This window comes from Cheilinus undulatus, linkage group 13, assembly GCF_018320785.1.
Source record: "Cheilinus undulatus linkage group 13, ASM1832078v1, whole genome shotgun sequence".
Taxonomy (NCBI): Eukaryota; Metazoa; Chordata; class Actinopteri; order Labriformes; family Labridae; genus Cheilinus; species Cheilinus undulatus.
Genome location: NC_054877.1, coordinates 50069615 through 50093886, shown reverse-complemented (window position 1 = coordinate 50093886; position 24272 = coordinate 50069615). Strand labels below are relative to the sequence as shown.

General features: G+C 50.1%; 2 protein-coding genes across 2 annotated transcripts in view; one reads left to right on the top strand and one right to left on the bottom strand.

Moving 5' to 3' along the window:
* Positions 1-11380, top strand: part of LOC121520284 (dynein heavy chain 17, axonemal-like) — a 19680-nt gene extending 8300 nt beyond the window's left edge. Inside the window, exons 3-13 of the mRNA XM_041803655.1 lie at positions 2496-2685; positions 2863-3009; positions 4158-4263; positions 6360-6463; positions 6676-6795; positions 6867-7010; positions 7369-7542; positions 7652-7888; positions 8146-8315; positions 10142-10277; positions 10452-11380. Of these exons, the coding sequence (XP_041659589.1) occupies positions 2496-2685; positions 2863-3009; positions 4158-4263; positions 6360-6463; positions 6676-6795; positions 6867-7010; positions 7369-7542; positions 7652-7888; positions 8146-8315; positions 10142-10277; positions 10452-10457 (1534 nt within the window). The 3' untranslated portion in view covers positions 10458-11380. The remainder of the gene's footprint in view (positions 1-2495; positions 2686-2862; positions 3010-4157; positions 4264-6359; positions 6464-6675; positions 6796-6866; positions 7011-7368; positions 7543-7651; positions 7889-8145; positions 8316-10141; positions 10278-10451) is intronic.
* Positions 11381-12977: 1597 nt separating this feature from the next.
* On the bottom strand, positions 12978-21886 carry tmub1 (transmembrane and ubiquitin-like domain containing 1). The gene is made up of 3 exons (XM_041802341.1): positions 21759-21886; positions 15878-16367; positions 12978-14167 (listed from the first exon to the last, which is right to left on the bottom strand). The coding sequence occupies exons 2-3, from the start codon at positions 16324-16326 to the stop codon at positions 13816-13818; spliced, it is 801 nt and encodes a 266-aa protein (XP_041658275.1). The 5' UTR covers positions 16327-16367; positions 21759-21886; the 3' UTR covers positions 12978-13815.
* Positions 21887-24272: the final 2386 nt, after the last annotated feature.

The following is a 24272-nucleotide window of genomic DNA, read 5'->3' as shown; positions in this document are numbered from 1 at the left end:
TCACTGACTTGGACTTGATGTCACTGACATGGACTTGTTGTCACTGACTTGGACTCATTGTCACTTACTTGGACTTGATATCACTGATTTGGACTCACTGACACTGACTTGGACTCTTTGACACTTACTTGGACTAGTTGTCACTGACTTGGACTCATTGTCACTGACTTGGACTTGATGTCACTGATTTGGACTCACTGACTTGAACTCGTTGACACTGACTTGGACTCGTTGATACTGACTTGAACTTGTTGACACTGACTTGGGCTGAATGTCACTGACTTGGAGTGGTTGTCACTGACTTGGACTCGCTGACACTAACTTGGACTCGTTGACACTGACTTGGACTCGTTGACACTGACTTGGACTTGTTGACACTGACTTGGACTCGTTGTCACTGACTTGGACTGGTGGTCACTGACTTGGACTTGTTGTCACTGACTTGGACTGGTCGTCACTGACTTGAACTCGTTAACACTGACTTGGACTCGTTGACACTGACTTGAACTCGTTGACACTGACTTGAACTCGTTGACACTGACTTGAACTCATTGTAACTGACTAGGACTGGTTGTCACTGACCTGGACTTGTTGACACTGACTTTGACTCTTTGACACCTACTTGGACTTATCGACACTGACTTGGACTTGATGACACTGACTTGGACTCGTTGACACTGACTTGGACTCGTTGTCACTGACTTGGACTGGTCGTCACTGACTTGGACTCTTTGACACTGACTTGGACTCATTGTCACTGACTTGGACTCATTGTCACTGACTTGGACTGGTTGTCACTGACTTGGACTCATTGTCACTGACTTGGACTCATTGTCACTGACTTGGACTGGTTGTCACTGACTTGGACTCATTGTCACTGACTTGGACTCATTGTCACTGACTTGGACTCATTGTCACTGACTTGGACTCGCTGACACTAACTTGGACTCTTTGACACTGACTTGGACTCGCTGACACTGACTTGGACTCATTGTCACTGACTTGGACTTGATGTCACTGACTTGGACTCGTTGTCACTGACTTGAACCTGTGACACTGACTTGGACTCAATGACACTGACCTGGACTCGATTACACCAACTTGGACCTGTTGTTTCTGACTTGGACTTGTCATTGACTTGGACCTGTTGTCACTGACTTGGACTCTTTGACACCTACTTGGACTCATTGTCACTGACTTGGACTCGCTGACACTAACTTGGACTCAATGACACCGACTTGGACCTGTTGTCACTGACTTGGACTCGTTGACACTGACTTGAACTTATTGCTTTGGACTTGGACTCATTGTCACTGACTTGAACTCTTTGTCTATGACTTGGACTGGTTGTCACTGACTTGGACTCGCTGACACTAACTTGGACTCTTTCACACTGACTTGGACTCATTGACACTGACTTGGACTCATTGTCACTGACTTGGACTGGTCGTCACTGATTTGGACTCGCTGACACTGACTTGGACTCTTTGACACTTACTTGGACTTGTTGTCACTGACTTGGACTCATTGTCACTGACTTGGACTCTTTGACACTGACTTGGACTCTTTGACACTGACTTGGACTCATTGTCACTGACTTGGACTCATTGTCACTGACTTGGACTTGATATCACTGATTTATACTCACTGACACTGACTTGGACTCTTTGACACCTACTTGGACTAGTTGTCACTGACTTGGACTCTTTGACACTGACTTGGACTCATTGTCACTGACTTGGACTTGATGTCACTGATTTGAACTCGCTGACACTGACTTGGACTCGCTGACACTGACTTGGACTCGTTGACACTGACTTGGACTCGTTGACACTGAGTTGGACTGGATGTCACTGACTTGGACTGGTTGTCACTGACTTGGACTCGCTGACACTAACTTGGACTCTTTGACACTGACTTGGACTCGTTGACACTGACTTGGACTCGTTGTCACTGACTTGGACTGGTCGTCACTGACTTGGACTCTTTGACACTGACTTGGACTCATTGTCACTGACTTGGACTCATTGTCACTGACTTGGACTGGTTGTCACTGACTTGGACTCATTGTCACTGACTTGGACTCATTGTCACTGACTTGGACTGGTTGTCACTGACTTGGACTCATTGTCACTGACTTGGACTCATTGTCACTGACTTGGACTCATTGTCACTGACTTGGACTCGCTGACACTAACTTGGACTCTTTGACACTGACTTGGACTCGCTGACACTGACTTGGACTCTTTGACACTTACTTGGAGTTTCTGTCACTGACTTGGACTCATTGTCACTGACCTGGACTTGATGTCACTGACTTGGACTTGTTGTCACTGACTTGAACTCGTTGACACTGACTTGGACTCAATGACACTGACCTGGACTCGATGACACCAACTTGGACCTGTTGTTACTGACTTGGACTTGTCATTGACTTGGACCTGTTGTAACTGACTTGGACTCGTTGTCACTGACTTGGACTTGTGTCTGACCAGGTGTTTGTGGTGGGCTCAGTCTGAGGAGGTGGAGCAGAGGTACAGGGAGCTGCTGGACCTCCTGCAGGTGTACTGGGACCAGGTGAGCTCAGAGAGGATGGACCAGCTGGACTCAGACTGTAGACTCATCCTGGACCAACAGCTCCTAACACGAGAGCAAGGCATGCTGGGAGTTAGCACCAGCCTTCAGGTCAGTGGAGGACGAGGTTAAAGAATCGTTTCACTTTTTAAAATCTGATTGAAAATTTAAAAAACAGCATTTCTGATTTGTTCGTGGTTCTGGGTCCAGGTCTGGTTCTTAACTCTGTGTTTTAGTTCCAGGAAGCTCTGAGGGAGTCCAGGTCTGGTTCTTAACTCTGTGTTTTAGTTCCAGGAAGCTCTGAGGGAGTCCAGGTGTGTGAGCAGGGAGACAGATTTAGAGCTCCGCCCCCACGCTGCCCGACTGTTTGCCTGCAGAGAGGACGTCTCACTGAGCTACCTGAGACTGGATCACCTGGTGCTCTGCTACAACCAGGTAGGTGTGGTCCTGAACAACCATCCACCAAGGATGTGGTCTAGACCATCCAGACTGAGACCACTCTAGACCATCCAGACTGAGACCACTGTAGACCATCCAGACTGAGACCACTGTAGACCATCCAGACTGAGACCACTCTAGACCATCCAGACTGAGACCACTGTAGACCATCCAGACTCAGACCACTGTAGACCATCCAGACTGAGACCATTGTAGACCATCCAGACTGGAACCACTCTAGACCATCCAGACTGGGACCACTGTAGACCATCCAGACTCAGACCACTGTAGACCATCCAGACTGAGACCACTGTAGACCATCCAGACTGAGACCACTCTAGACCATCCAGACTGAGACCACTCTAGACCATCCAGACTGAGACCACTGTAGACCATCCAGACTGAGACCACTGTAGACCATCCAGACTGAGACCACTGTAGACCATCCAGACTGGGACCACTGTAGACCATCCAGACTGAGACCACTCTAGACCATCCAGACTGAGACCACTGTAGACCATCCAGACTGGGACCACTGTAGACCATCCAGACTGAGACCACTGTAGACCATCCAGACTGAGACCACTCTAGACCATCCAGACTGAGACCACTCTAGACCACCCAGACTGAGACCACTCTAGACCACCCAGACTGAGACCACTGTAGACCATCCAGACTGAGACCACTGTAGACCATCCAGACTGGGACCACTGTAGACCATCAAGACTGAGACCACTGTAGACCACCCAGACTGAGACCACTGTAGACCATCCAGACTGAGACCACTCTAGACCACCCAGACTGAGACCACTCTAGACCACCCAGACTGAGACCACTCTAGACCATCCAGACTGAGACCACTGTAGACCATCCAGACTGAGACCACTGTAGACCACCCAGACTGAGACCACTCTAGACCACCCAGACTGAGACCACTCTAGACCACCCAGACTGAGACCACTCTAGACCACCCAGACTAAAAACAGCACCAGTATTCCGTCTTAAGGAAATGTAAGGATTAAGGTGATTGTCCTGTATGGGGGTTGTTAGAAACATTTGGGAGTCCCTGGTCTAGGGTGTGGCCAACCTTACCTGACCAGGTGATCAGAGTTTAGGTGATCTAACACACTGGGGTTCTCTTTCAGGTTCTGAGTGGTGCCCTGCAGGGGGAGCTTCCTCTGATCCAGGATCAGCTGCAGGAGATTAATGAACACCTGTCTGAGCTGCAGAGGACCACCTGGAGCTCTGAAGGTGTGACATCACGGTTCATGACGGTTAGGGTTCAGTATGAACCCCTGGTTTCTGAGGGTTAGGCTTTGGGGTGAACCCCTGGTTTGGGGGAGGGGGTCAGGGTGAACCCCTGGTTTTGGGGGGTTAGGGTTCAGGGTGAACCCCTGGTTTCTGAAGGTTAGGGTTCAGTATGAACCCCTGGCTTCTGAGGGTTAGGGTTCAGGGTGACCTCCTGGTTTCTGAGGGTTAGGGTACAGGATGAACCCCTGATTTCTGGGGGTTAGGGTCTAGGGTGAACCCCTGGTTTCTTGGGGTTAGGGTTCAGGGTGAACCCCTGGTTTCTGGGAGGTTAGGGTTCAGGGTGAACCCCTGGTTTCTGGGGGTTAGGGTTCAGGATGAACCCCTAGTTTCTGGGGGTTAGGGTTCAGGATGAATCCCTGGTTTCTGGTTGTTAGGGTTCAGGGTGAACCCCTGGTTTCTGGGGGTTAGGGTTCAGGGTGAACCCTGGTTTCTGGGGGTTAGGGTTCAGGATGAACCCCTGGTTTCTGAGGGTTAGGCTTTGGGGTGAACCCCTGGTTTGGGGGAGGGGGTCAGGGTGAACCCCTGGTTTTTGGGGGTTAGGGTTCAGGGTGAACCCCTGGTTTCTGAAGGTTAGGGTTCAAGATGAACCCCTGGTTTCTGAGGGTTAGGGTACAGGATGAACCCCTGATTTCTGGGGGTTAGGGTTCAGGATGAACCCCTGGTTTCTGGGGGTTAGGGTTCAGGGTGAACCCTGGTTTCTGGGGGTTAGGGTTCAGGATGAACCCCTGGTTTCTGGGGGTTAGGGTTCAGGGTGCACCCTGGTTTCTGGGGGTTAGGGTTCAGGGTGAACCCTGGTTTCTGAGGGTTAGGGTACAGGATGAACCCCTGATTTCTGGGGGTTAGGGTTCAGGATGAACCCCTGGTTTCTGGGGGTTAGGGTTCAGGATGAACCCCTGGTTTCTGGTTGTTAGGGTTCAGGATGAACCCCTGGTTTCTGGGGGTTAGGGTTCAGGGTGAACCCTGGTTTCTGAGGGTTAGGGTACAGGATGAACCCCTGATTTCTGGGGGTTAGGGTTCAGGATGAACCCCTGGTTTCTGGGGGTTAGGGTTCAGGGTGAACCCTGGTTTCTGGGGGTTAGGGTTCAGGATGAACCCCTGGTTTCTGGGGGTTAGGGTTCAGGATGAACCCCTAGTTTCTGGGGGTTAGGGTTCAGGATGAACCCCTGGTTTCTGGGGGTTAGGGTTCAGGGTGAACCCTGGTTTCTGAGGGTTAGGGTACAGGATGAACCCCTGATTTCTGGGGGTTAGGGTTCAGGATGAACCCCTGGTTTCTGGGGGTTAGGGTTCAGGGTGAACCCTGGTTTCTGGGGGTTAGGGTTCAGGATGAACCCCTGGTTTCTGGGGGTTAGGGTTCAGGGTGAACCCTGGTTTCTGGGGGTTAGGGTTCAGGGTGAACACCTGGTTTCTGGGGGTTAGACTTCAGGGTGAACCCCTAGTTTCTGGGGGTTAGGGTTCAGGATGAATCCCTGGTTTCTGGTTGTTAGGGTTCAGGATGAACCCCTGGTTTCTGGGGGTTAGGGTTCAGGATGAACCCCTAGTTTCTGGGGGTTAGGGTTCAGGATGAACCCCTAGTTTCTGGGGGTTAGGGTTCAGGATGAATCCCTGGTTTCTGGTTGTTAGGGTTCAGGATGAACCCCTGGTTTCTGGGGGTTCGGGTTCAGGTTGAACCCTGGTTTCTGGGGGTTAGGGTTCAGGATGAACCCCTGGTTTCTGGTTGTTAGGGTTCAGGATGAACCCCTGGTTTCTGGGGGTTATGGTTCAGGGTGAACCCTGGTTTCTGGGGGTTAGGGTTCAGGATGAACCCCTGGTTTCTGGTTGTTAGGGTTCAGGATGAACCCCTGGTTTCTGGGGGTTAGGGTTCAGGGTGAACCCTGGTTTCTGGGGGTTAGGGTTCAGGATGAACCCCTGGTTTCTGAATGCTGTGGATTCTTTCAGAGGGGTTTTGTCGCCTTTTCAACAGGATGACAGCAGCAGGTAGTGTTCAGGTGTTTGACCATGACATCATCAGATATGTGACTCCGTGTTTGTCTGTACAGGCGTTCATCTGCTGGTGGAGCAGCAGAGAGAGAGAGTTCTAGCTGTCTACTCCACTGTGAGCGAGGCCAGAGCCAACATGGCCGCCATCTTCCAGATCATCCAGGTGAGGCTCTCATAGTCAGGTGTCTTTGTCAGCATAGTCAGTCTAAATAAAGCTTCAGCAGGTGTTACCTCACCTGTCCTGTTGCTGATTCTGGTCTAAGGTCTAAGTGTTCCCCAAAACCAGTCAGGTCTGTCAGATGGCGTGTTTATAAATGAGACCCAGGCTCACCTGTTACACTCACCTGGCCCTGGTCTCTCTTTCTTCCCCTGCAGGGCTGGGCGGAGCTTCAGCTGCTGCAGTGCTCATGTGACTCACTGCTGGAGGGCGGGGCCTCAGACGAGAGCTGTAGACGCCTCAGAGAGGAGGGGGCGGAGCTGCTCAGGTTAACACAGGTAAATACAGGGAACTTCTGGGGAGTGGGGGAGGAGCCAGCTGCTGATGTGACAAGGTGTGACATCCTCAGGTGAACAGGAGTCTGTACGGGACTGAAGACTCAGCTGAGTCCTGGATCAGATACTTAGACCACATCGATGATAAAGTCCAGGACGGACTGTTCCAGCTGCTGATCACAACACTTCACTTCCTGTCTGACAACATGGATGCACAGGTAAACGAGCCTAACTACACCTGAGGGTCACATGATGCCATCCAGACGGTTCTCATAAAGTCCAGCTCAGAGCAGAGACCGCCACAAAGATGGCAGAACTGCTGGTCCCTCCCACTTTTGTGTAAGTCTTCAACTGAGGACAGAAAACATAAGCTAATAGGCTAACACAGCTAATGTTCTTAGACCGGCCTTCAGGGGTCAGGTGGACCAGCTTGTAGCACGCCATGGCGTGACTTCACATCAGACTCAGACCTAGGACTTGGACTGACTAACCAGCTGGTCTTCAGCTCTGTTTAGGTCTGGCTGTGTCTCCAGTTTTTGGTTTGATCTGGGCTAAACATGTATCATGTGCATGCAGAGTGGCGGTGGCGTGTTGATGGCGGTCAGCCTGCGGCTGAAGGAAACAGGAAGTGTGTTTGAGCCGTCAGTGGACGTCGGCCTCTCTGACTTCCTAAAGAGCATCATCAATGATGTTTACGCTGTGGCCGGTCTACCACCCAGGATCTCCGTCAGTCGCCACGGCAACTACCAGGTAACTCTAACATCACTATGACATCACTGTGACATCACAGATCCAGGCCTGTACAGGTGGCCACACCCCCCAACCAGCCATCATCATGATTATCTGTCTGTCCGTCCAGGTGTCTCTGCGGCAGCACCCTGCTCTCCAGGAACTAGAACAGGAAGTGATGTGTCACCTACAGCAGGTGAAGGAGGAGGCGGAGCATCTGAGGGCGGGGCTGGACAGGTATTCGTTTCTATGGGAGAGCGACCGCAGGGCAGTGATGGAGGATTTCCTGGCATACGGCAGACAGCTGAGAGCAGACGAGCTGGAGGCCGAGGTGACTCCGCCCACTCTGAGGGACTTCAGGAGAGAGGTGGGACTCACCTGTCCAGGTGTTTCTATCTACTCAGTAGAAGTCATTCTTTATTCAGCTGTTTCTACTCAGAATAACAGGAACACCAACAAACAGCAGTAGAAGGCTTTCTCTGGTTTTTATTTTTATTTTATTTTGAAAGGACAAACATTTTACTTCCTGGTTGTTCGGTCTGTTGATGTGGTGATGTTCTGGTTGGACATAAGGGGGTGTGGTCACAGCAGCGCCCTAACAGCGCCCCCTGCTGTCTGTTACAGATCAACTCACTCCACTTGCTCAGCAGAGACGCGTCTCACCTGGATGATGTCATCACTCTGCATGGCTGGCTGCAGGTCGACCTTCGACCTTTCAAAGAGTCGCTGCTGTCAGTCATCCTTGTTTGGGAACACCTGTACACCGATTACCTGCTGGACTGGTGCACCGACAGGTAGGACCGTCAGAATCGACCAATCATATTAACCCTAGCTGCACCTGAGTGTTCTGGATGATGGTAGGGTAGAACTAAGAATGTTCTAGATCAACATCCAGACCAGATCCTCACTCCTCTGACAGTAAAACCACCTGTCTGAAACACCTGGGGCCTCATTCATAAAGCTTGCTTACGCACAAAACGGGGCTTGAAAGTGGCGTACGCCACTTTCCACACAAAGGTTGTGATTAATAAAAATAAACTTGGTGAGAGAATGTGGCGCCGGTACGTCAACTTTGATCCTTGCGCACGAACATTTTGGAGACGGGGGAAACTTGCGGCGCAGATGATGAGGTGGTGAATGGAGCCAGATTCATGTCATACATTTAATGTCATCACATATCAGACTCACAAACAGCCAAGTCTGCAGTGTTCTAGATGTGTTCCTTTAGTGAGCCATCAGGCCTGCTACTGTATGCACAAAGTTCATATATCATACTGTCATCTTCAAATGATAGAGCGGTGATAGCACTGATTGATTAGTATTAATGGTGACAAGGTGTGTAACAATCAGTCTAATTGCTGAGTAAGCATATAAATAGTGCGGTGACACTCGAGCATAATGCTGCACAATGGATGCTCTGGCACTGGAAGATCACACAGATGGTAGGATCAGGATAGAGAGAGTCCTTAAGGACCAGGAAGATTTCCTGGTCCATGATGATGACTGGCTAATAAGCCGGTTTAGATTCCTAGAGCAGTGCTCTTGGGTCTATGTTCTGAACTGGACCCAGTTAGACAGAACCACCAGCCAGAACCACGCCATCCCGGTGTATACAGGTGCTGACCACTCTGGGGTTTCTGGCAACTGGCTCCTTCCAGTGGGAATTAGCCGACAGGTCTGTGTTTGACATGATTAACAATATATAATTTAACATTTTCTGTCTAAAGCCCCTTTAGGGTCTGATATACTACAGTTAGATTCTGTCCTTAGGTCTGGGATAAGGCAGCCATCCCTCAGCACACTGATGCCAGCCGTGTTGGATGGCATTATAAACATGACCAGTGGATACATCGGTGATACTGTGGGTGAACAGGCCAACATTAAAAGGCAATTTACAGCCAAGTCCGGTTTCCCAAATGTAATCGGTGCAGTTGACTACACTTATGTTGCTATAAGGGCTCCGAGTGAAAATGAATCTGTCTCTGTGAACCAACAAAAATGTGCATACAATCAATGTAGAAATGATTTGTACCTCAAACATGGTTTTGACACATTTAGTGGCCCGGTGGCCTGGGTCAACACAGACTCATTCATCCTGATACAGCAGCGTAGGGAACAGACCGCAGATCACTCTGTGGCTCTCGCACTATTTACAGCGGTGACCACGTGCTGCCACTCGCTTGTTGTTCTTTTATTAGTGATGCCACTACTGTGACCACCAGATAAAATCATTTTTCTGGTCTCCACCTCACCCACAAGCACCTCTATTTCAGTCTATGTGAAATTCCTTTTCCTTGTCTTCTCTGCCATGATTGAGCATAAAATGCTGTTGATCAGTGGCTTATTTATATACAAAAACATTCCTGAGGTACGTTGACCATTCATGGTAAAATGTGGGCGTGTAGAGGGCGGGGTGTGAGATGAATCCACCTGCACAATCTTCCAGGTGGACTGTGATTTATAAAGGGACAAGTGCTTGTGTGCGCATGCACGGTTTTATAAATCAGATTGTTTTTTGGCGCACGTACACTTTTAGTATGGATCCTACGCCATGTTTATAAATGAGGCCCCTGGTCTGTAGCTCCGCCCTCCTGACAGGGAAACTCACCTGTGTGTTTAGTCTGCAGCAGGTGAAGCTCCATGGTGATGAAGATGAAGACTCCTCCCCCTCGTCACATTTGTCTCTGACAGAAACCATTGTCCTGCTGGAATCTGTGGGAGTGACGGTACCTGAACACCTGTCAGCTCAACTACAGGTGGTGACATCACAGTGACATCACAGTGACATCACAGATAGAATACAACATAACCCTGTATATCCATAATAACTATTATTATTCTAGTCTTTTCCACAGGTGAATATAAAGGCTCTTAAATGTGATGGTGTGTTCAGGTGTATCCTGTAAATCAGAGTGTTTGATGTGTTTCAGGGTTGATGGTCTGAAGAGGAACCAGAACCTCCTGCTGGATTGTTCCACACCTTCATAATAAATAAAGCTGTGAGCAGCAGATTAGAGGTGTGTTGTTTTAAATCTGTAGATGGTCAGACCTCCTAATCCTGACTCTAATAATCCACTCTAGTCTAATCTGGCCCACACAGCACAAGTTTTCTGGATCCTGGTCCCACGTTTCCCCTGAAGTCTTGTGGCGCCTCCCAGTGGAGGCTGTCCTCACACTCAAGAACAGCTGATTCTGTAGAGACCAGGGGCCTCATTTATAAACGCAGCGCACGCACAAAAGAAAGCGTACGTCACTTGTAAGTAACGTTTGGGATTTATAAAAAACAAACTTGATGGGAAAATGTGCGCACCTCCACGGCAGCTCTGACCCTGCCGTATGCAAAATATCTGGATAAACAGGAAACTGACCTGAACAGTAGAAGGATGAAATTAAGGACTTCTATGAAATTGATACATTTGTGTGAAATAATCAAATATTACACATTTCACAGCACATATCATATATGAGGGATATATTTGCAAAAACGAAAAAAAAAAGAAGAAAAATTTACATTGATGCCAGAGGGAGTGCGCAAACGCACGCACGCACTCATGCCCACACACATAGCCTTTATTATGGACTCAATCATGTTCTGTCAGTGTGAAACAAACCCTACATGTTATTATGACATCCATATATATATATATTTATTTATTTTTATTTTTATTTTTAACTGTAATATTTCATGTCTGTAACTCTGTTCATTGTGCTGTTGCTCTTCTTGTCCAGGACACTCTTGTAAATGAGATTTTTAATTTCAATGAGGTTTTCCTGATAATATAAAAATAAATAATACACAAGAAGGTGGACAGTAACCGTGCTCCCAAAATGTGCCATACAAATAAAGTTTTACATTTATAATCATTGTAATTAAAATGACATGATCAATGACAGGATCGATGACAGGATCGATGACATGATCGATGACAGGATCGATGACAGGATCGATGACATGATCGATGACAGGATCGATGACAGGATCGATGACAGGATCGATGACATGATCGATGACAGGATCGATGACATGATCGATGACATGATCGATGACAGGATCGATGACAGGATCGATGACATGATCGATGACAGGATCGATGACAGGATCAATGACAGGATCAATGACATGATGCCTCTGGTGCATGTGGTGCATCCGTGTCCCCCTCCCCCTCCACCACCACACCCCTCAGGAGGGATTCCCCAGTGATCCCCGCCAGCTTGTCGTCTGTGGGGGTGAGCTCTGTGCCCTTTCCCCCTCCTGTCACACAGACACTCTTTCTATGAGAACGATGCGGCTTTTCGCCTCCACTTTTATGTCGGATCATTTCTTTTTACTTCAGCCACAGTCCGACCCTCTGAGGAACGTTATTTACAGCATCAGCCACACGCTTCCACTCTTTAGCCTTTCTGGCGTTAGTGATGCCCAAACTGTGGCCACCCAATAAGACTCTGCGTGTGTCCACCTCTCCTATTAATATCGCAACCTCACATTGAGTGGAATTTCTTTTTTTTTTGCTCGTTTTCCGTCTTGGTCCGTCGTGAAACTGATATCATTGAATATTCATCAAGGGCGTTCACCTGACCTTTTATAGGCACCATATGGGCGGGGCAAAGCATTCCCTCACGTGCGACAACTTTAGAGTTGATAGTGATTTATAAATGGAAACAGGCGTAGGACGTGCGTGCGCACTCTGTTATAAATCTGAAAGTTTTTGTGCGCACGCATTTCCTGTGTTTCCGGCGTACGCCAGCTGTAGTGATCTTTCCTACGCACAGTTTTATAAACGAGGCCCCAGATCAGATTTACTCTGAAGACAGAGGTCCGAACCAGTCCTGAGAACTCGCCATGACGGTCTGAACCAGTCCTGAGGACTCGCCGTGAAGGTCCGAACCAGTCCTGAGAACTCGCCATGACGGTCCGAACCAGTCCTGAGAACTCGCCATGACGGTCCGAACCAGTCCTGAGAACTCGCCATGACGGTCCGAACCAGTCCTGAGAACTCGCCATGACGGTCCGAACCAGTCCTGAGAACTCGCCATGACGGTCTGAACCAGTCCTGAGGACTCGCCGACAATAACTGTCTTTATGAGCTGAGAATATTCTGAGTTAGTTTTAGACAAACAGACCTACACCAGCTGGAGTCTTTCAGCGTGTTCCAAATCAGTGAGACCATCAACCTATTCTCCTTAGAGCGCCCCCCCACGTACCTGTACCTTAGAAATCAGTCTGTTTGGTTCTTTCTAAATCATTAATGATGTGATCATGTATGTTATCATTTAAAACATATCTGTGGTTTTGACTTATTGTAATCCAGCTCTCATGGCCCACCTACAGGGCCTCTGGGGCCCCCTACAGGGCCTCTGGGGCCACCAGTGGACCCCGAACCACACTTTGGGAAGCCCTGGTGTACGCTGGTTGATAAATAATGAGTGAGGAGTGAAGGAAGCTCAGAAAGACGACCTGATAAATAAATGATTTAATAGAATTTGTCTTTGAAAAGCTCAGATTGAAACGTTCCCGCTCTTTCTCTCTCTCTCTCTCTCTCGCTCGCTCGCTCACACACTCACTAAAGCAGACCTACACACAAACTAAAAGAGGCACGATGATGAAGAGGGCGGAGCCTACAGAGAAACAGGATATAAAAATTAACACTGGGCCGTTCTGAAACTACCCCCTCCACTCTGTTAGCACCCCTAGGGGCGTCCTACCTCTGAGGTCAGAGGTCAAACCTCCATCAGAGTCTGCACCCAGGTGTGACACCTTTCTGTTCCTCAGGGGACAGGAGACGAGGATCGGCGACTTTAACCTTTCAAAATAAAACATCAGGTGAGACTAAAACAGAAGAGCTGAACATTCCTATCAGGACTAAAGGTCCAATCTGTGAAACAGGTTTTAATTCTGTCGTTTAGACTTTGATCTTCAGAGAGACTGAACCAAACATTTCTCTCCTTTAACCGTCTCTCTCTGACAAACGTTTATTTTACTGCTACATGAACTTCCTGTTTCAGAACACTAACTTCCTGTCTGCGTGTCAGTGAGGGGGGTTTATCTTAAAGCTGTCTGATGAGTTTAAACCGTCCAGCAGATGGCGCTCTCTCCTACGTTAGAGTGGCGAGGGAATCATTTCAGAACGGCCTTTTAAGTCCTCGTTAATGCTCCACAGCATCTCCATGGCAACAGAAGAACAAACATGGACTCTAGAAGCTTCCGTCTCCCCACGGGCGGGGAAAGGTCAGAGGTCACAGAAGGAGCTCCGCCCCAGCCACTGACGTCGACACTAGCGGCCAATCAGAGAGCAGCTAGCGGCGGTAGACTCCAAAGGCCACCAGGCTGAGGAAGATGGTGACTCCGACCAGCGAGGCGGTGGCTGGCGCCGTGAAGAACTGCCGGTACTGGATCTGACAGTACCAAAGCACAGACAGCATGAGGACCAGCAGGGGCACCATCAGACCGCCCACATTCAGCGCCACTTGCACCTGGTCAGCTGGCCGCGCCCCTCCCGCCGCCCCCCGGCCGGCGTGCTGTGAAATGTGACAGTGCAGGACACAGTTGTGGACCAGGTTCAGAGAGGCCAGAGTCTGAGCGTCGTCCTGGAGCAGCTGACCCTGGTAGATGAGCCGGACCTGCTGCTCCTGACCCGCAAAGAAGGTTCTGGAAGACCAGGAGAGGTCAAAGGTCAGAGACTGTGTAAGAGTAATGTCACATTGCAGGAATATTGCAGTGATGATGCAGCAGTTTAATTGTTTTATGTAACAGATGGTGTCCTGTATGAATTCAGTATTATTGCCATCAAACTGCAGTATTATTGCCATCAAATTGCATTATTATTGCCATCAAATTGCAGTATTATTGCTATTACATAACAGAATTATTGCCATAAAATTGCAGTATTGTTAACATGACATTGCAGAATTATTGCCATAAAATTGCAGTGTTATTACCATAAAATTGCCGTGTTATTGCCATAAAATTGCAGTGTGATTGCCATAAAATTGCAGTGTGATTGCCATAAAATTGCCATGTTATTGCCATAAAATTGCAGTGTGATTGCCATAAAATTGCCATGTTATTGCCATCAAATTGCCATGTTATTGCCATAAAATTGCCATGTTATTGCCATAAAATTGCCGTGTTATTGCCATCAAATTGCAGAGTTATTGCAATAAAATCGCCGCGTTATTGCCATAAAATTGCCATGTTATTGCCATCAAATTGCAGAGTTATTGCAATAAAATCGCCGTGTTATTGCCATAAAATTGCCATGTTATTGCCATAAAATTGCAGTTATTGCAAAAAAATTGCAGTGTTATTGCCATAAACTTGCAGTGTTATTGCCATAAAATTGCCGTGTTATTGCCATAAAATTGCAGTGTGATTGCCATAAATTGCAGATTTATTGCCATAAAATTGCAGTGTGATTGCCATAAAATTGCCATGTTATTGCAATAAAATTGCAGTGTTATTGCCATAAACTTGCAGTGTTATTGCCATAAAATTGCCATGTTATTGCCATAAAATTGCAGTTATTGCAATAAAATTGCAGTGTTATTGCCATAAACTTGCAGTGTTATTGCCATAAAATTGCCGTGTTATTGCCATAAAATTGCAGTGTGATTGCCATAAATTGCAGATTTATTGCCATAAAATTGCAGTGTGATTGCCATAAAATTGCCATGTTATTGCCATAAAATTGCCATGTTATTGCCATCAAATTGCCGTGTTATTGCCATAAAATTGCCATGTTATTGCCATCAAATTGCAGAGTTATTGCAATAAAATCGCCGTGTTATTGCCATAAAATTGCCATGTTATTGCCATCAAATTGCAGAGTTATTGCAATAAAATCGCCGTGTTATTGCCATAAAATTGCCATGTTATTGCCATAAAATTGCAGTTATTGCAATAAAATTGCAGTGTTATTGCCATAAACTTGCAGTGTTATTGCCATAAAATTGCCGTGTTATTGCCATAAAATTGCAGTGTGATTGCCATAAATTGCAGATTTATTGCCATAAAATTGCAGTGTGATTGCCATAAAATTGCCATGTTATTGCAATAAAATTCCAGTATTATTGCCATCAAATTGCTGAATATTGCCATAAAATCGCAGTATTATTGCCATAAAATTACAGTATTATTGTCATAAAATTGCTGAATTATTGCCATAAAATCGCAGTATTATTGCCATAAAATTGCTGAATTATTGCCATACAATCGCAGTATTATTGCCATAAAATTGCTGAATTATTGCCATAAAATCGCAGTATTAGTGCCATAAAATTGCTGAATTATTGCCATAAAATCGCAGTATTAGTGCCATAAAATTACAGTATTTTTGCCATCAAATTGCAGTAGCTGTACCGTTTGATGTATCCGATGGTGTCCTGAGGGCCGACCTGAGCCATTCTCTCAGTGTCGTTGAGGAACTTCAATCTGACCACCATGTTCCTCTGAGAGGATGAAGCCCCGCCTACGTCTCCCCCTCCACCTGGCTCCTCCCCCCTTCCTCCTCCCTCCCCCTTCTCCTCCTGGGAGGAGGCGTTGGCTGGTGGAGCCTCTGTCAGCGAGCTGTCACTCACAGAGCTGGAGGGGGAGGAGGAGGAGGATGAGCTGATCGTGGAGGACTGAGGTGTTTCATGGTGGGTGGGACTTGTTCTGAGGGAGGGGGCGGGGCTTGTGGCAGAGGTAAACAGGTGTTCTGGGGGGTCGGAGGTGCGGGTGGAGATCCAGGCCAGCAGCAGGACCAGGAGGAGCAGCAGGGAGCCGAACAGCAGCGTCACCTCATCTCCCACACCTTCGATCAGAGCCATCGCCACGGCAACGCCCACTTACGTCAACACAGGTAACACACCTGTAGACAGAGGGCGGGGCCAATAGTTAAAGGATCAATCACCATTTTATATTTAACAGTCAGCTCTCAGGCCTGATGGTGTCACTGTGATGTCATCAGGTGTCAAACGTTGGGACCTATGTTTTTACCCTGCAGTATTTCAGACACAAAAACCAGAATCCACAGGGACCCCTGTCAGCAAGACTTAGGTTCTCCTTCACTGGAACTGAGGATCACATTTATCTGTTTCATTTGGATCCCCATCAGCTGTTCCAGACAGGAACGTGGACCGTGTTCTAGAGGGTTCCACATCCTAAAGTTAGTTATTCTTTCATACTGAACAACCAGAACCTGCTCATTATTGATTACCTTCAGCTCTGTGTTGGCACAGTCAGTTACAATTATCTGGTTTTTATTGCTAGAGCCTAAATGTTGCTGACTTCTGTGGTTTTAGCTGCATGTTTTAACCTGTGAACACGTGTGTACTCTTTAGAATATGGCTGTTGGCAGTGTATGAGTTTAAATGTGACTCTAGCCTGGAAGGTGGTGGTAGTAGTGGTAGTGGTGAGTAGTAGTAGAGTGTAGTAGTAGTAGCAGCAGTGGAGTGGGTGGTGGTGTAGCAGCAGCAGCAGCAGCAGCAGCAGCAGTAGCAGCAGCAGCAGCAGCAGTGGTGGTGGCAGGTGGTGGTGCAGCAGGTGGTCAGCGGTGGTGTTGCTGGCGGTGGTGGTGGTGGTGGTGGTGGTGCAGCAGTGCAGCAGCAGCAGCAGCAGCGCAGCAGCAAGGTGGTGCTGCTGCCGCTGCTGCAGCTGGTGGCCGCTGGTGCTGCCGTGGTGCTGGTGGTGCTGGTGGTGCGCAGTGGTGCTGGTGCCAGCGCAGGTGGTGCTGGTGGTGCTGCTGCCGCGGTGGTGGCTGCCGCAGTGGTGCAGCAGCTGGTGCGGTGGTGCTGCTGGTGGTGGCGCCGCTGCTGCCGCTGGTGGTGGTGGTGGTGGCGGTGCTGTGCCGCTGCTGCCGCCAGGTGCTGGTGGTGCTGCCGTGGTGCTGGCAGCAGCTGCTGCTGCGCTGTTGCTGCGCAGCAGCAGCAGCAGCAGGCTGTGTGGTGCTGCTGCTGGTGGTGGTGCCGCGTGGTGCTGCTGCTGCAGCTGGTGGTGCCGCTGCTGGCTGGTGGCAGCAGCAGCAGCTGCTGGCTGGTGGTGCTGCCGCTGCTGCTGCGGTGGTGGCTGGTGGTGCCGGTGGTGGTGGTGCCAGTGCTGCTGGTTGGTGGTGCAGCAGCAGCTGCCGTGGTGCCGTGGTGCTGGTGGTGCCGTGCTGGTGGTGGCGGTGGTGGTGGTGGCGGTTGGTGGTGCCGCAGTGCTGTTGCCGCTGCTGGCTGCCGCCGCAGCCGTGCCGCAGCGTGGTGCCGCTGCGCGGTGTTGCTGGCCAGGCTGCCGCTGCGGTTGCTGCTGCAGCGTGGTGCTGGTGCCGTGCAGTGCTGCAGGTGCGTGCCGCTGGTGCTGCTGCTGCCGCTGTTGCCGCTGCTGCTGCTGCCGCTGCTGGTTGCTGGCGGTGCTGCTGGTGCGCTGCGCCGCTGGTGCTGCTGCTGCCGCTGCTGCCGGTGCTGCTGCGGTGGTGCTGCTGCCGGCTGGTGGCTGCTGCGGTGCTGCTGCAGCTGCCGCTGCTGGTGGTGCTGCGGTGGTGCTGGCGCGCCGCTGGCCGCCGCTGCTGCTGCCGCCGCGTGGTGGTGCCGCTGCAGCTGCTGCAGCTGCTGCGTGGCCGCAGCAGCCGCTGGTGGTGCTGCTGGTGGTGCTGCAGCAGCTGGTGGTGCGCAGCAGCGCTGCTGGTGGTGCAGTGCAGCCGCAGGTGGTGCAGCAGCCGGTGCTGGTGCTGTTGCCGCTGCAGCAGTGGTGCAGCAGCTGGCAGCGTGGTGGTGGTGCGGCTGGTTGCGCTGCGGTGGTGCCGCAGCGGCTGCTGCAGCCGCTGCTGCTGCTGCTGCTGCTGCCGCCGGTGCTGCTGCCGCTGGTGCTGCCGCTGGCTGCCGGCTGCTGCTGCCGCCGCTGCAGCGCAGCCGAGCTGGTGCTGCGGTGCCGCTGGTGCCGCTGCCGCTGTTGGCGGTGGCTGCTGCAGCAGCAGCAGCTGCTGCCGCTGCTGCGGCTGGTTGGCCGCTGTTGCTGCTGCCGCTGGTAGGCGGTGGTGCCGCCGTGCAGCAGTGCAGCTGCCGTGCTGCTGGTGCAGCAGCAGGCGCGTGGTGCCGCTGGCGGTGGTGCAGCAGGTTGGCTGGTGGCGGCTGGTTGGTGCTGGCAGCAGCTGTGGTGGCCGCTGCTGCTGCTGCCGCAGCAGCTGCCGCTGCGCAGCTGCTGGTGCTGCCGTGGTGCCGCTGCAGCTGCTGCCGCTGGCGGTGCTGCGCTGCTGCTGGCTGCTGCCGCAGCGCAGCAGCCGCTGCGCGCTGCGCCGCAGCAGCTGCCGTGCTGCGCTGCAGCGCTGCCGCTGCTTGTTGCCGCTGCTGTTGCAGCCGCTGCAGCTGCGTGCTGGCAGCGTTGCCGCAGCAGCTGGCTGCGCCGCAGTGCTGCCGTGCAGCGCTGCAGCAGCAGCAGCAGCGCAGCAGCAGCAGCAGCAGCAGCGCGTGGTGCGCAGCAGCAGCAGGCTGCGTTGCTGGCAGCAGCAGCTGCAGCAGCAGCTGCGGTTGCAGCGCAGCTGTTGCTGCAGCAGCAGCAGCAGCGCCAGCTGCAGCGTTGCAGTGCTGGCTGCAGCAGCAGCAGCAGCGCGCAGCTGCGCAGCGTGGCAGCAGCAGCCGCAGCAGCAGCCGCTGCTGCTGCAGCTGCTGCCGCTGCCGCAGCAGCAGCGCAGTGTTGCCGCGGTGCTGCCGCAGCTGCTGCTGCTGCTGCCGTTGCAGCTGCCGCAGCGCTGCGCCGGTGCCGCTGCTGGTGGTGCCGCTGCCGCTGGTTGCTGCTGCCGCTGGTGCCGGTTGCCGCTGTTGCTGCTGCCGCTGCGGTTGGTGCCGCCGCCGCTGCTGCCGCTGCTGCCGCTGCAGCTGCTGCCGCCGCTGGCTGCCGCCGCTGCTGGTGGCTGCCGTGCCGCCGCTGCCGCTGCCGCTGGTGCCGGTGCTGCTGCTGCTGCCGTGGTGCCGCTGCCGCCGCGCCGCTGCCGTGGCTGCTGCCGCTGCCGCCGCTGCCGGTGCCGCCGCTGGTGCCGGTGGTGCCGCTGCTGGTGGTGGCGGTGCGCTGGCGGTGCGTGGCAGCCGCTGCGTGTTGCTGCCGCTGCCGGCTGCCGCTGCTGGTGCGCGCTGTGCTGCCGGCTGCCGTGGTGCTGCCGCTGCTGCGGTGGTGCCGCTGGTGCCGCTGGCTGCCGCTGGTGGTGCAGCAGCTGGTGGCGCAGCAGGCCGGTGGCTGGCTGGTGGCCGGCAGCGGTGGTGCTGCTGCTGGTGCGTGCTGGCGGTGTTGCTGGTGCCGTGGTGCAGCTGGTGGCAGCCGTGGCAGCAGCCGGCAGGTTGCCGCTGTTGCAGCAGCTGCTGCCGCAGGCGGCTGTTGCTGGCGCGTGCCGCTGTTGCTGCCGCTGCCGCTGCCGCTGTTGCGGTGCAGCAGCGGTGGTGCCGCAGCAGCCGCAGCGCTGGTGCGCGCTGCTGCAGCGCTGCTGCTGCAGCCGCAGGCTGCCGGTTGCCGCTGCAGCGCCGCGTGCTGCGTTGCTGCTGCTGCCGCGGTGGCGCGCTGGCGTGCTGGTGCCGCTGGCGGTGCAGCAGCGCCGCGTGCTGCCGCTGCTGCCGCTGCTGGTGCCGCCAGCGTGCGCAGCAGCCAGCGGTGCTGCGGTGCCGCTGCAGCTGCAGCTGCTGCCGCTGCCGCTGTTGCAGCGCAGCCGCTGCTGCTGCTCGCTGCTGCAGCAGTGCTGCGCTGCCGCTGCTGGTGCCGCAGCAGCGGTTGCTGGCGGTGCGCTGCAGCAGCCGCAGGCAGCCGCTGCTGCTGCTGCCGCTGCCGGCTGCCGCTGCTGCCGCTGCTGCCGCTGCCGCGGTGCTGCTGCCGCTGGTGCCGTGCTGCTGCTGCCGCTGCTGCCGTGCTGCCGCTGCCGCTGCAGCCGCAGTGCCGTGCGTTGCGCCGCTGCTGCCGCTGCAGCAGCAGTGCTGCTGCTGCGCTGCTACAGCAGCAGTGCTGCTGCTGCCGCTGCTGTTGCCGCTGGTGGTGGCGGTTGGCAGCGCAGCAGCGCAGGTGTTGCTGGCGCGCGGCGTGCGTGCTGGTGCAGCGGCTGCGAGCAGCTGCTGCCGCTGCAGCGGCTGCTGGCTGGTGCAGCCGTGCTGCCAGGTGCCGCCGCTGCCGCTGCTGCTGCCGCGGTTGGTGGCCGCTGCCGCTGTGCCGCTGAGCGGCTGCCGCTGTTGCTGCCGCTGGCTGGTGCCGCGTGCTGCCGCTGCTGGTTGCTGCCGCTGCTGGTGCGCTGGTGCCGGTGCAGCTGCCGCCGCGGTGGTGCAGCGGTTGCGCAGCAGCAGCTGGCGGTGCTGCAGTGGCAGCTGGTGGTGCAGCAGCAGTGCTGGCGGTGGTTGCGCAGCAGCGTGGTGGTGGTGGTGCTGCCAGCAAGCAGCAGCAGCAGCGCAGCAGCAGCAGCAGCAGCAGCAGCTGGTTGCAGCAGGTGGTGCGCAGCAGTGGTGCAGCAGCAGCAGCAGCAGCAGCGCAGCGTTGCTGCAGCTGCTGCTGCTGTTGCAGCAGTGCAGCAGCGCAGCTGGCAGCAGCAGCAGCAGCAGCAGCAGTGAGCGGTGGCTGCTGGCAGCGCAGCAGCAGTAGTAGCAGTAGTAGCAGTAGTAGCAGTAGTAGCAGTAGTAGTAGCAGTAGTAGCAGTAGTAGCAGTAGTAGTAGCAGTAGTAGCAGTAGTAGCAGTAGCAGTAGTAGCAGTAGTAGCAGTAGTAGTAGCAGTAGTAGCAGTAGTAGTAGCAGTAGTAGCAGTAGTAGCAGTAGTAGTAGCAGTAGTAGCCGTACTCTGGGATGTCTAATGAGCGTGCTCGGTTTGTTGGTCAGTCTGAGGTCAGAGTGCACGCTGCTCAGTCTGGGACCTTTCTCTGATGTCTAGGTTTCAATTAAATGGTTGCAGTAGAATCAGAGTCGTCATGGAAACACTGACTAAATTGCCCGTTATCAGCTGTAGCAGACAGGAGTACACTAATGGCTGAGGGGGTCCTCTGGCTCAGAGAGGACGTCAGTGACGTACAGGTGTTTCTGAGGCTCAGCTGATCACGGGTCAGTCCTCTCTGTGATCTCTGACACCAACAGCTCACCTGTTCACCTGTCCGCTGGACTCTCACTGAACTACAACAACTCCGAGCTAACTGCTAACAGCAGCCAATGCTAAGCTACATGCTAACGGCTATCAGCGTCAGCTCTATGGACGTAAATTTAAAAAAAATGTGAACATGGTCACTGAGTCTGCGCACAAACAACCAGAGAAGAATAGAAACAGACTTACTGTTCAGCTTAGAAACGTCATATCAGAGAGAGTTAGCCTGTGGAGCTAATCAGGCTAATCTGTTTTCACTGTTCAAGCACTCACTTCCGGAGTCTTCTCTAGCTTCTTCTTCTATGGTTCTGGCGGAAATGACGTAGCGGTGACGCTCTACTATGACGGTCCCTGTTGGTCACGTGGTCTTTTTGGTCTTATTTAGTCTGAAGAGGTTAAATAAATCCGATTTTTCTTTCTCAGTGTTTTCAACAAACATCAGCAACGAATTAATGGAAATGAAACAATTATTTATACAACAAAACAATAAAGAGATAAATGTGTGTTAAATGATATATAATACTGTTAAATAAAGGGATAAATGTGTGTTTAATGATATATAATACTGTTAAATAAAGGGATATATGGGTGTTTAATGGAATATTAGTGTTAAATAAAGGGATATATGGGTGTTTAATGGAATATTAGTGTTAAATAAAGGGATAAATGTGTGTTTAATGATATATAATACTGTTAAATAAAGGGATATATGGGTGTTTAATGATATATAATACTGTTAAATAAAGGGATATATGGGTGTTTAATGGAATATTAGGGTTAAATAAAGGGATATATGTGTGTTTAATGGAATATTAGGGTTAAATAAAGGGATATATGGGTGTTTAATGGAATATTAGTGTTAAATAAAGGGATATATGGGTGTTTAATGGAATATAAGGGTTAAATAAAGGGATATATGTGTGTTTAATGATATATAATACTGTTAAATAAAGGGATATATGGGTGTTTAATGGAATATTAGTGTTAAATAAAGGGATATATGGGTGTTTAATGGAATATTAGTGTTAAATAAAGGGATATATGGGTGTTTAATGGAATATTAGTGTTAAATAAAGGGATATATGGGTGTTTAATGGAATATTAGGGTTAAATAAAGGGATATATGGGTGTTTAATGGAATATTAGTGTTAAATAAAGGGATATATGGGTGTTTAATGGAATATTAGGGTTAAATAAAGGGATATATGGGTGTTTAATGGAATATTAGGGTTAAATAAAGGGATATATGGGTGTTTAATGGAATATTAGTGTTAAATAAAGGGATATATGGGTGTTTAATGGAATATAAGGGTTAAATAAAGGGATATATGGGTGTTTAATGGAATATTAGGGTTAAATAAAGGGATATATGGGTGTTTAATGGAATATTAGGGTTAAATAAAGGGATATATGGGTGTTTAATGGAATATTAGGGTTAAATAAAGGGATATATGGGTGTTTAATGGAATATAAGGGTTAAATAAAGGGATATATGGGTGTTTAATGGAATATTAGGGTTAAATAAAGGGATATATGGGTGTTTAATGGAATATTAGGGTTAAATAAAGGGATATATGGGTGTTTAATGGAATATAAGGGTTAAATAAAGGGATATATGGGTGTTTAATGGAATATAAGGGTTAAATAAAGGGATATATGGGTGTTTAATGGAATAGTAGTGTTAAATAAAGGGATATATGGGTGTTTAATGGAATATAAGGGTTAAATAAAGGGATATATGGGTGTTTAATGGAATAGTAGTGTTAAATAAAGGGATATATGGGTGTTTAATGGAATAGTAGTGTTAAATAAAGGGATATATGGGTGTTTAATGGAATATAAGGGTTAAATAAAGGGATATATGGGTGTTTAATGGAATAGTAGTGTTAAATAAAGGGATATATGGGTGTTTAATGGAATAGTAGTGTTAAATAAAGGGATATATGGGTGTTTAATGGAATATTAGTGTTAAATAAAGGGATATATGGGTGTTTAATGGAATATTAGTGTTAAATAAAGGGATATATGGGTGTTTAATGGAATATTAGTGTTAAATAAAGGGATATATGGGTGTTTAATGGAATATTAGTGTTAAATAAAGGGATATATGGGTGTTTAATGGAATATTAGTGTTAAATAAAAGGATAAATGGGTGTTTAATGGAATATTAGGGTTAAATAAAGGGATATATGGGTGTTTAATGGAATATTAGTGTTAAATAAAGGGATATATGGGTGTTTAATGGAATATTAGGGTTAAATAAAGGGATATATGGGTGTTTAATGGAATATTAGTGTTAAATAAAGGGATATATGGGTGTTTAATGGAATATTAGTGTTAAATAAAGGGATATATGGGTGTTTAATGGAATATTAGTGTTAAATAAAGGGATATATGGGTGTTTAATGGAATATTAGTGTTAAATAAAGGGATATATGGGTGTTTAATGGAACAGTAGTGTTAAATAAAGGGATATATGGGTGTTTAATGGAACAGTAGTGTTAAATAAAGGGATATATGGGTGTTTAATGGAATATTAGTGTTAAATAAAGGGATATATGGGTGTTTAATGGAATATTAGTGTTAAATAAAGGGATATATGGGTGTTTAATGGAATATTAGGGTTAAATAAAGGGATATATGGGTGTTTAATGGAATATTAGGGTTAAATAAAGGGATATATGGGTGTTTAATGGAATATTA